At 44.7% G+C, this 12,624-nt stretch overlaps 1 protein-coding gene across 2 annotated transcripts in view; it reads left to right on the top strand.

Moving 5' to 3' along the window:
* The window catches only part of ESYT2 (extended synaptotagmin like protein 2), a 48,745-nt gene that overhangs the window by 28,754 nt on the left and 7,367 nt on the right, over nt 1-12,624 (top strand). Inside the window, exons 13-17 of one of the 2 annotated variants that reach the window (XM_015562826.1) lie at nt 3,608-3,682; nt 4,395-4,481; nt 9,318-9,467; nt 11,263-11,648; nt 12,573-12,624. In XM_015562826.1, coding sequence (XP_015418312.1) covers nt 3,608-3,682; nt 4,395-4,481; nt 9,318-9,467; nt 11,263-11,648; nt 12,573-12,603 — 729 coding nt within the window. In that variant the 3' untranslated portion in view covers nt 12,604-12,624. The remainder of the gene's footprint in view (nt 1-3,607; nt 3,683-4,394; nt 4,482-9,317; nt 9,468-11,262; nt 11,649-12,572) is intronic. The other variant, XM_015562822.1, reaches the window with a different exon arrangement.

The raw sequence follows: 12,624 nt of genomic DNA, 5'->3' as shown, positions 1-12,624 counted from the left end.
AGGGTGTAACCCCGGTGTCTTGAAGAAGACTGCAGTTCAGAAAGCTTTAAAGGTAAACAAATGGCTTCCCTTTGAAAGTTCATGAAGACATATTGAAAGAGATGATGCTGCAGCCCTCGTGGTGTATTACTAATTAGTAATTAGTGGTTGTTAGAGAGAGCCTACTTCTGTTGACCAAGAATTAGTAGAGAATTTAAGTCAGCTCTGAAGAAAAATTTTATAAAGTAAAATTAGACATCGTCTTGTTGACCTTAGGTAGCAATATCTAAGGTGGTTTTAAATGACCTGTTTCAGTTGGATTTGAATTTGTGAAAATGATGAACTAGAAGTTCTGTCTAAAATCTTACCCCGTCTTCAGACCTGGAGCGCAGGTGCCCCTTGTCACGGTGGCTGTCTGTTTACACATCACCTCTTCCAATATGCCGAGTCAGGCCGGCTCCGCGGGTGACCTGGAGCTTCCGGCGCTGTGGCGCGGGGCCAGGTCTTTGGGGAAGCTTTACATTTCATTCAGTGATGGATATTGAAAACTGAGCTCCACTCCCTAAAACACCAGGAACATGTATTTTCTGTTTAAATTGTTAAAGTTCTATGACTTACGATGTTTTATTATTTTTTCTTTGATTTCTTTGAACATTCTATCTAGACTTAAATATTTGAGGGGAGAGTTTAAATGTAATTATTTTAAGAAAATTCCATGTAAAGGAATCAGGAATGTTTTTAAATCAGTTTCATCTGGAGGATAAGTTAAATTTCAAAAGTGGGAAACACTAATAAAGCCTGTTTTGTTTTGTTTTTTGATCCTCACCGAGGGTATTTTTCCACTGATTTTTAGAGAGAGTGGAAGAGAGAGGGAGAGACAGAGAGAAATACCGATGTGAGAGAAACACATCGATTGGTTGCCTCCTATACGCGTGCCCTGACCAGGGCCCAGGCTGGGGAGGAGCCTGCAACCGAGGTACGTGCCCTTGACCGGAATCAAACGTGGGACCCTTCGGTCCACAGTTCGATGCTCTATCCACTGAGCCAGGCTGGCCAGGGCAGATAGAGCCCACTTTGATGTAGCTTTTATTAAGTCCTTGCGGGACCTTGTTTGCAGTAGTTGAAATACTGCCCCTAAAACACTGTAAGGAGTGTATCAACAGGCTTTCCTCCCATTTCTGTGTTATGGTTGGAACAAAGCTGAGAACTGAAGATGGCTTGGGTTGGAGTCCAGCATGAATTAATAATTTATAGGACGGAAGTGACAGTGTCTTCTTTGCTGGAGTAGTGAGTACGTTAAATGAGATCACGCAAGGAAAGGATCCCATGCAGCTTGTCCAATATGTTCATTTTAATTGTTATTACTTCACCTCATTTACGCCTAACAGCTAGCTTCTGGAAATGGTACCATGCCCATTTTATAGAACTGAGAACCAGGGTTCAACTAGATGAACTGTGGGTCTCACTAATCAAGGGGTAAGGAATTGAGCTATAAGTTCAGGGAAGTCGTGACTTAGCTTCATGATATCTGTGTCTCTGAGTTGTGCCGAATGTGGAATCATAGTAGAAAACTTAGTGATTTGGAATCTAAAATGTCATTTATTTTAAGATACATCATTACTTTACGTACCACAAAGAAAGAAAACATGTCAGTAAAGGTTTGTTAGTGTTTATTTCATACTTATTAAAGACTTTTTAGGCTTAGGATACACAGATTTCCACCATGTCACACACATGCACGCACAGAAGGAGAACGGAAGCAAGCCAAGTGGGCCAAGGAAGTAGCCATTCCCCCAGCACCTTGATTTTCCCAAAAGCAGGCACATAAAGTCAGCAATTGTGAGTTTCATTGCTTTCAAAGTAGAAAGTTAAAAAAAAGTCTTATAAATATTGTAAGTTTTTAGGAATGAATGGCTACTTTTTCAAAGATGAAGTAAGTATATTAGTTAAATACACTCAGCTTCTGAGTCAGATTCAGGAGAAGTTGTAGTTCAGCAAGACAGAGGTAACTTCCCTCCAGCATCCCTGAATCTGGCTGGGCCTCTGCCTGCTCGCTACCTCCATCCAAAAGGGGGTCCCTGGGAAGGGGCAGGAGATGCCTCCCCTTTTCAGGCCAGACTGCACCTGCCACACCTGACTGCAAGGGAGGTTCAGAAATAGAAGCTTTGTTTGCAGAGGCCTGGGCCCAGCTCACATGCCAGGGTCCTATCGTCCAGGGAAGAGGGAAAGTGGACTTAGGGGGCAAGCGGTGTCTCTCCCACGGTAGCCTGTAGCTTTTGAATTGTTTAACAGTATTTATTTCGTTTTACAGAATTCATTCACATCAAAAAGATGAACCAGAAAATAGATTATCGCAGTAGGTGTGGGCTAGTAATATTTTATTCCAATAATCATGAATTTGATGCTTATTTTTATCTTTGCTGCATTGTTGTGGATTGACTTTAAAATTGTTTAACTAAAAACATTTTTGTGATCTAATTAATTTCCACTAACAGATATTTAATTGAATCTTCTGTGAGACTAAGTTATAAATAAACCTCATGTCCCATATAGTTGTGTTTTACTATGTTTTCTTCTATCAGCTAAAATATATGCTTCTTACAATTTTTAAAATTATATTCTTACTGCTTAATTTAATGCAATTCTAGATTGCTGTTTATTCTTCCAGTCAAAATTTCTTAGGCGCTGGCCAGTGAGACTTGATATCTGATAGCTACATGTTTGAGCAGAAGATACTAAGTTTAAAATGTGAAAACATGTTTCTGACACTTTGTAGTATTTTTATTATTCCAACTAGAGAACTGTTCTGCATTATATACTCTTTTTTTAAAATATATATTTTTGTTGATTTCAGAGAGGAAGGAAGAGGGAGAGAGAGATAGAAACATCAATGATGAGAGAAAATCATTGATAGGCTGCCTCCTGCATGTCCCTCACTGGGGATCAAGCTTGCAACCTGGGCATTGTGCCCTTGACCAGAATCAAACCCAGGACCCTTCAGTCCACAGGCCAACACCCTATGCACTGAGCTAAACTGGCTAGGGCTATATACTCTTTTTAAAAATATATCTATTTTTATTGATTTCAGAGAGGAGGAGAGAGATAGAAACATCAATGATGAGAGAGAATCATTGATCAGCTTCCTCCTCTTGCATGCCCCACACTGGGAATCAAACTGTGGCCTCTAGATTCATAGGTCAATGTTCAACCACTGAGCCACACTGGCCGGGCTGGATTCTATACTCTTTTACGTTTGTCCTTGCTCATGTCTTTGTATTCATTAATCTCACTTTATTTATTTTGTTATCCCGGTCAAATAATGTTTGAGAGCTGGAATTATCAATAAAGATAGTCAGAAAATTTCATGTTTTCAAAGTAGTTTGCTCTAAAACTAAAAGACTTAACGCTTAAAAAGTATGTGTAAATAGAACTTCTGGTATATTTTATGGTGGATACAGTTATAGTTTGGGTTGTGCTTAGTGATTCTTTCCCAGTTACTCCCAGATAGTCCCTGTAAACTACTGTCTCAGAAGCAAATAGCAATGCCTTAGTGTAGCCAATCGTTTCATGATCAACAGCCTCTTTCAGGGTATTTGTTACTGATTTTGTCTTTTTTGTTTTTGGATAGTCTGGGAAGAAAATAAACAGCAACCCCAACCCACTGGTGCAGATGTCAGTTGGTCACAAGGCCCAGGAGAGCAAGGTAAGGCCTTGTGTGCTGACCACTTCCTGTGACGTCACTGTCACTCTCGCCTGTCAGGTGGTGACCTGCGTCAGGTGATGGTGCAGGTGTTGAGACCTCCATTTTCCATATCTTTCTTTTTTCTCAAATCAGTCATTTCATAGATTACTAGCTACTGAATTTGGTAACAAATATATTGTTCACTTTAAAAAACAACATTAAAAATGTCATGAATATGCTTTTGCTTGATTTCATGGATAGGTGAAAGTTTTCTTTGAATGTTCTATAAATATTTTGTTTAAAATGTAACAAATGCAATTCTGTCGGGAGTTGTTGAGAGGACGTTGCTGTTGCTGCAGGAGGTCCCACTTTCCTGATGCGAGAGAAGCATTTCAGGGACTGTTTAAAGTTACAGGCCTTTGTTCACACTCACCTGCTCAGAGTTCGTTAGAGAAGCTTCCTGAATGCAGAGCTGTGCAGCCCACGGGAGCCCAAGGAGGGCCAAGCCACACTGGGAGGGCACACGGCTGGGGGCTCTGGGGCGCTGCCCGGCACACTCTAAAAGCTGGGACTGTCTTTTGAATACTTTCCACAGCTGATACATAAGAGCACGTGCTCAGTAAGTGTGTGTCTTGGAATTAATTAAAGTCATCCCTAGCTACCAAACACATAAACTGATCAACACAGAAAGGAGCCACAGAGCTAAGAGCTGACTGGGGGATATTTCTTTCAGATTCGGTACAAAACCAATGAACCTGTGTGGGAGGAAAACTTCACTTTTTTCATTCACAATCCGAAGCGCCAGGACCTTGAAGTTGAGGTATTTTATTTGCATTCTTAAAAGATTTATTGAAATATAATTAGCATGCAATGAACTGCACATATTTAAAGTGTATAATTTATGGATCCATCACCATAATCAGTAATTTTTTTTAACTTTAGACTGTTGATTGAATGTTACTGGTATCTAGAAATGCAGTTGATTTTGTACGTTGGCATCATATTGTCAGCCATGCTGACCTTATTAGTTACATAGCACTTTTGAGGATACTTCAGGATTGCCTTCTACACAGGGAGTCGTGTCATCTGCTCAGAAAGACACGTCTGCTTCTGTGTTTCCAACCCGCTGCCTCTGCCTCCCTTGTCTTGCCTTGCCCTTCCGGCCTCGGGTCTCCGTGTGAGGAGCCCCCTCTGCCTCCTCGGGTCCAGGGGAGCCGTAGACCTTCAGCATGAAGCCTGAAGTTTTAGGGCGTTTCCTTCTCCTGCCACTAGATTGCTGAGAGTTTTGTCATAGTGAACATGGAATTTTATCAGAGGCTTCTCTGCACCTGCTGAGGTGTCATCTAGCGTTCCCACGTTTGTAAATATGGTGACTTTCAGACGTTAAATAATGTACACCTTTATTTGGTTTTCAAGATTTAACATTAGGGAACCTCACAAGCAAACCTTTATTAGGGGATGAGTTCACTTGGTCATCACGTTGTATCCTTCTTATGGATTCATTTAATTTGCTAAAATTTTGTTAAGAATTTTTGCACCTGAGTCCAGGACACTGGTCTATAATTTTGTTTCTCCAGCTTGTGGATCAGGATGATGATTGTAGAAAGAGTTGGGAGGTTTTCTCTCCTCTTTATTTTTCCAAGAGTCTGTGCAGAATTATAATGCCCACCTGACGAGTTGATTCCTTTATCATTATAAAAATTTCCTTTACGGTTCAATTAAATGATATTCTTTACTCTGTAATCGACTGCTTGATATTAGTATAGCTATCCCATCTTTCTTTTTATTGAAGTTAACATGCTTCTTTTTTTCATCTTTTTTTAAACCTATTTGTAATTTATATTTAAAGGTGATGTCTTATAGACAGCATACAGTTATTGTTGATGTGGTTGGATTTAAATCTGCTACCATGCTATTTGCCCATTTGTTATCTTTGGCTTTTTTAATCTGATTTCTTTGGGAGTGAGCATTTTGTATAACTGCACTTTACCTCCTTTTTGGTTTATCAGCTGTAGCTCTGTGCTTGGTGTTGCGTGGATTAGTGATTGCTCTAGGGTTCCGGTCCCTCTGTTCCGCACACTGGCCTCCAGGGGTACAAGGACCTTCCAGGGCATGCTTCTGTTTCCACTCTCCCAGAGTATATTTTATTATTTTTGCCTTAAACAGTCAAATATATTTTAAAGAGCTTTCTAGAAATCTAGAAAGTAGTTTTTCCTATTTAGCCACATATTTGCCACTCAGGTTCTTACTCTGCTCCAGCAGAAGCAGTTTCCCTTCTACCCAGGCCCTTATCTGTTCCCGCAGGGCCAGTCAGCGGGCTCTTCCAGTTCTGTGTGTTTGGAAAGTCTGTTTCGCCTTCATATTTTCACAAGATACAGCATTTTGGCTACCTGTTTTTTTCTTCCACTTTCTGCCCTCTTACATTGTTTCTGATGAGGAGCCTGAACATTCCTTCTCCCATTTTTCCCCTCACATGTCTCACCTGTCAGCCCCATCCTGTGTATTCTGGCCTTCCCGATGTTCATCTTAGAAGCTGAGTTTGGATCTTTAGTTTTCCATGTCTTTCCTCTGCCTTCCTGCGTGTGTGTAGCCTGGGTCTGACAGCTTCTGTGATGCCACAATCCCATTGTCTGTGTGGTTGCTGGATCTGTGGATCAGATATGAGTGCTTCTTTGGTTGCCTGGTAATTGTACATGTTTGCGTGCGGGGTTAGTGTGTCTTTAAATATTTTGGAGCTCTATTCTCATCTGGAGGGAAGGTACTTGGGAATACTTGGAGCTTTATTAGGCAGCCCGACAGCCTCTAGCCTTGGGATCTGGGGGCCCTAATCTGATGCCCCACACGTCACCAGGTTTTCTGCAGCCCCATGTGCCCTGGGATTGTCCTCTGCTCCTCCTGGGCATGCACCCTCCTGTGGTTGCTCTCTCGCATGTGCCCATTGGCTGAGATGCAGGGGTCCTCGGGGCCTCCAGCTCTCTGGGGCTCCCCCCTCTCTGGCACCTCCTGCTCTATGACTGCTTCTCCCTGTGTCCTCAACACAGGGGGACCGCTGGCCTCTGTGGGATCCCCATCCCGGCACCCTGGCGAGTGGTTCCCAAACTTATTTGGCCTACCGCCCCCTTTCCAGAAAAAATATTACTCAACGCCCCCTGGAAATTAATTTTTTTAAAAAATTTTAATAGCAATTAAACAGAAAGATATATGTATTAATGTTTCTACCTTTTTCATAAAATATAGTAAAGAAAGGTGTAAATTAGAAACATTGAAGTTTGAAATTATGAAACTATTTATTGAACTCAGAATAGAAAGGTAATACAAAAAAAGTTAAAACAAATGCACCTGTGGCCATCACCGCCCCCCCTGGATCGCTGCAGCGCCCATCAGGGGGCGGTAGCGCCCACTTTGGGAATCACTGCTCTAGGCAGTGCCCAGGTCAGTTGTCAGGCTCACCTCACTTGTTTTTAAGCTGAGGTGGGATGGTAAGTCGGTCCTGTCACTCCATCATGCCAAAGCAGAATAACCTCCAGCAAATGCCGTCCTCAGGAGGAGCTGGCGGGCGCTCCCTGGATTCCGCCTGCAGTCCCAGGGCTGTCCGTCCTCCTCTCACCTCACCTCAGCATAAAGGACAGTGGGTCACCCAGCTTGCACGGTCATCCCAGGGGCGGGCGCACAAATACCCAGACTCAGCTGTGCTGGTTCCCATGTTTCTTTTTGCAAGGCCTCCTTTCCAACATTCAGGCTTTGAGAAGTTGAAGGGCCTCTGTTTGCTCTTTCTCTTGTGCTGCTCTGATGGGTTCCTCAGCCCCTGAGACCTGAGGCCCGAGGGTCATGTCCTGCCCTGGGGGCCTCACGTCTCCCCCACAGAGTGCCTGGTCACTGCCGTGTTCATTGTTCTCTGCGTGTTTTATGTTTTCAAATCCCCCCCCTTTTTTTTTTTAGAAGAGAGGTTTTATTTATTTTTGTTATATTTTTATTGATTTCAGAGAGAAAAGAAGAGGCGGGGAGAGAGAGAGAAACATTAGTAATGAGAGAGAATCATGGATTGGCTGCCTCCTGCACGCCCCTTACTGGGGATCGAGCCTGCAACCCAGGCATGGTCCCTTGACCAGAATTGAACCCGGGACCCTTCAGTCCATCCACTGAGCCAAACCAGCTAGGGCCACATTCCCTTTTATACAACATGTAATCTGTCTAGCTAAATTTTGTATTTGTTTAGCTCCTTTTTCCTTCATAAGTTGCACCATGCTTAAAACAATCTGTATTAACTGGATCTTGAGTTTTAAAAAATAGCTTTTAAAGTTCAGTAAACAACATCACAATTATTTCTTTTTTAAAAACTATTTTTATTGATTTCAGAGAGGAAGGGAGAGAGAGGTGGAAACATCAATGATAAGAGAGAATCATTGATTGGCTGCCTCCTGCATGCTCCCTACTAGGGATTGAGCCTGCAATCTAGGTATTTGCCCCAAGAATCAAACCATGACCTCCTGATTCATAGCTCAACGCTCAACCACTGAGCCACACCAGCCAGGCCACAGTTATTTCTTTTAAAAATGCTTTTAGCCTTGACCAGTGTGGTTCAGTTGATTGGGCATCATCCCATACACCAAAAGGTCACCGGTTTGATTCCTGGTCAGGGCACATGCCCAGGTCACGGGATCAATCCCCAGTTGGGGTGCATGTAGTAGGCAACAAGTCAATGTTTCTCTCTCCCCCGTTTCCTTTCTCTATAAAAATCAATAAAAACACATTTAAAAAATAAAAAAGCTTTTGGATTACAGGTTATAAAGAAATTAGCAATCAGACATCTAGGTTTTCATCTCAGATAACTTCTCTGACCGTCTCATGTAGCCTGTGAAGCTCTTCCTCTGTTTGGTTATGAACTGTTTTGTGTGACTGCAGTCTAACAGGAGCCACTCCTGTTGCAGAGGTCATGCCGCAGAGCATCGCTCAGGAGGCAGGAGTTTCCCGGCATTTAAAGGAGATGCTATAAATTTTCTACCCCAGGGGTCCTCAAACTTTTTAAACAGGGGCCAGTTCACTGTCTCTCAGACCGTTGGAGGGCCGGACTGTAGTTTAAAAAAAACTATGAACAAATTCCTATGCACACTGCACATACCTTATTTTGAAGTAAAAAACCAAAACGGGAACAAATACAATATTTGTATTTGCATGTGGCCCGCGGGCTGTAGTTTGAGGACCCCTGTTCTAAACAAATGTGTAGATTTTGAATAGAGAAGGCTTAAAAGACACCGAGAAATTTTTTCTCCATAAACAAGTGTCATCAGTCAAACTTGACACATTATACAAATGTGCATGGTCATCATTTTCACAGGGTTTAAGACGTTTCTTTCTATTCTTCGGGTTTGTTCAGATTGCTGCCTCTTAACTAGAGGTTCTCCCAATGGACTCCTAACCGTGTGTCCTTTTTCGCTCACAAATGTGTGATGAGGAAGTGACAGACGCATGTGGCGCAGATGCAGTGTAGCATCACTCATCCCAAGGTGCCCTGTCTTCCCAAGGAGGTTTTCTGTTATCATTTAAGGAAGCACTGCCTAAGGAGATGGTTGAAGTGTGTTTTTAAAGACTGGATTTGGACCTTTCTACGTTGTGTCTTTATCCGCGGAGCTCAGTGTGTTCTGTGGTGTGTTTCCAGGTCAAAGATGAACAACATCAGTGTTGCCTGGGGAACCTGAAGATCCCACTCAGCCGTCTGCTCACCAGCGATGACATGACCATGAACCAGCGATTCCAGCTCAGTAATTCAGGTCCAAACAGCACTCTGAAGATGAAGGTCGCCCTCAGGGTACTGTAGTCTCCCAGGGGAGCACGGGGTGCACGGGCACAGACTACCATGCAAAGCTCTCAGGAGCTGTTCCACAGTGGACAGTACGGCCACAGGGCTTAGGACAAGGTGGACACGGTGACAGCCATGGGGCTCAGGACAAGGTGGACGGTGATCACGGTGACAGCCACAGGGCTCAGGACAGGTGGACGGTGATCACGGTGACAGCCACGGCTCTCAGGACAGGTGGACGGTGATCACGGTGATAGCCACCGGGCTCAGGACAGGTGGACGGTGATTACGGTGACAGCCACAGGGCTCAGGACAGGTGGACGGTGATCACGGTGATAGCCACCGGGCTCAGGACACAGTGGACGTGGACATGGCACGGGGAACGTGGAGAACACTGCCCGTGGGAGCTCAGGGAGAGGATGGCGGCCTGGACGCGACTTCCCACAGAGGAGAGTGTCCTGGTGGCCTGAGCAGTCCAGGGGTCCGTCCACCGTCAGGTGGGTGCATTGACCGCGTTTTAGACGTTGGCCCAGAAAGTATGCTATCGGGGTCAGCAGAGCTTTCTGCTAAGATTAAATCTTCAATAGTCATTCAGAAGAGAATTTAAGAAAATTCTATAAGATGGTAGAAATTACCCCAATTTTTTTTGTCCAAAAAGATAATAATTCATGTGTAAGCACCTAAGGAAATATTAAAAATAAAACTGGCAAACATGAGAGAATGCTGAAACTCGCTAATTTTAAAAATTCAAATTAAAATGGAGAGCCACCTTTTTAAGGAATTAAGACAAACTTGGTGTGTGGGGTGCTGTGGAATGTGCTCTGTGGTCCCAGTCAGGACCTGGTGGGCACAGCCTCTCCTGACAGTGTCTCCAGGCCATAGGTCACAGAGCCCTGGGGCCAGAGCCCCTGGAAATCGGACTTTCAGTTAAAATGCACAGTGTGGGGAGACCATGAATATGAAGCTGGCTGCTGCAGCTTTCCTTTGTAAAAGCAGGAAAAAACTTCTGGCCATCACAGTGCCCGCAGAATGCAGGAGTGTATGGGGTCTAACTCTGCTCAGTGGACTGGTGTATGTTAAAGTAAATATTAAGCCCACTTTGGCTCAGTGGATAGAATGTCGACCTGTGGACCTAAAGGTCCTGGGTTCGATTCTGGTCAAGGGCACATACCTCAGTTGCAGAGTCCTTCCCGGCCTAGGCCATGGTCAGGACTCGTGCAAGAGGCAACCAATTGATTTGTTTCTCTCTCTTCCACTCTCTCTACAAATCCATGGAAAAATATCCTCGGGTGAGGATTAAAAAAAATATATATATATTAAAAACTAGCAAAGTGAATGTGGGCATGGGCTGCTCCCCCATTGATGCTAGGAATTTGGGGTAATTTTGCTGGGTAGAGGTGTCCGTGACTCTCATCCTTCCCCAGGGTTGCTGATGGAGGCGAGACTATTCCACCTGGGTAGGACGAGGGGACCAGGCGGTGCAGGGCAGCAACTCAGGCTCTTCCAGTGATAACATCACCCACAACTGTGCAGAAATTTGTGCAAATGGAAGAGGCTGAAGAGAATACACAGAAATGATGTGTACATCATAGAAGTGATACTTTGACCACTTAAACTTTGTTTTTTAAAGCTTTCTATAACGTCGTATTACTTTAATAACAGAACAGGTGAACAGGTAGACCAGATTGTCCATATTGTTTTATGCTAAGTTTTAAATGAATTGGCAAGTGAATAGATCGAAAGCGTTCATGTATCAGGCTATTACCAGTGTTACTGATTTTAACTTGTTTATTTCCACCTCTAGGTACTCCACCTCGAAAAGCAAGACAGGTCTCCAGACCACCAGCACTCAGCTCAAGTAAAGCGACCCTCAGTTTCCAAAGGAGGGAGAAAAGTATCTGTCAGGTCTCAGGTGTCCATGTCACCAGGCGCTGGGGACAGCAGCCCAGCCCCGTCCACTCCAGTCCTTGGAGGCGGTGCGAAGTCCAGCGTGGAGGACAGAGCCCAGCCTGCGGAGACCAGCCCTCAGGGGCCTCGAGACCTGGGCAGAAGCGCCTCTAGCCTCCATGGCGGCACCACCGGCTCCCCCAGCCACATCTTCATCAAGGAACCCACCCCCAGCATAGCCTCGGACATATCGCTGCCCATCGCCACGCAGGAGCTTCGGCAGAGGCTGCGGCAGCTTGAGAAGTAAGGAGATGCTCTCTTGCTCTCGCCCAGGCAGCGCACGCCCATGTCCTGTGAGGGTGTCTCAGCAGCTAAGGGGCTCAGGGCGGCGCCCTTTCAAAGGGAAGCCTGCCTTTTCCAGGCCTCCCTTCGGCTCATTAAGGGTTAGATGGCGATGGGGTAGCGGTCCCTGAACTGCAGAGGCTCTAGTGCTGCTGCTCTCAGGGCAGGAAGGCGGGTCCAGAGCTGAGCTGCCCGACAGTGGGAGCAGGCTCTATTTGTTCCAGTTTGCTCAGGACCCACTGCTGGTCCCCGTCGCGTTTGATTTCTTACTTAAGCCCCACGATTCCTAGATAAGGAGGAAAAACAGTCTGCAGGCACCACAAGCTTCAGATGTTAGTGTTGTCCCCTCAGTAGAAGGAAGGAAGTTGCCTTGGAGGTGAAGCATGTGTTCTTGGTGTTGGGATGCAGGCATATGTGTGACTTTCTGTGACATACTCAGTGCACTGGTCTCCTTCGCACCTTCTCACCTCCACTATTTTTGAAAAAAGAAATCAGTCCCTCCCCTTCTCTTGCTCTAAAAGGAAATAAAATTTTAAATAAGAAACCACTTTTTCACCAGAGCTGGTCTTGGGGGACCCTTAGCCAGGCAGTCATTGGTTACCTTAGAATCTGTGCTTTGACCTTGAGAAGCAGAAATTGAGGGGGGTGTTGTGATGTCACCGATGCCCTGTCGGCGAACATCAGAGCCAGGATTATGGGGTTCTGAGAAAGGATGCGTAGATGTGGGCAGTGACAGGCCCAAAGACCACAGCATCGGGGTTTGTAATGAGGAGACGACCATGTCTCCTTTTACTTTGGACCTTAAATGAAAAAGCTCTCAGTTTTGAATTATTAAGTTATGTCAACCTCAGCTGAGTAGGATTTGACTGGTTGATTTGTCCTCAGGTTCGGTGTGTCCTCTAGTCTGCATGAGTGAGCTTGGCTTTTCTGCTGAGTC

This window comes from Myotis davidii, unplaced genomic scaffold (assembly GCF_000327345.1).
Source record: "Myotis davidii unplaced genomic scaffold, ASM32734v1 scaffold1251, whole genome shotgun sequence".
Taxonomy (NCBI): Eukaryota; Metazoa; Chordata; class Mammalia; order Chiroptera; family Vespertilionidae; genus Myotis; species Myotis davidii.
This window is presented reverse-complemented; position numbering and strand designations above follow the sequence as displayed.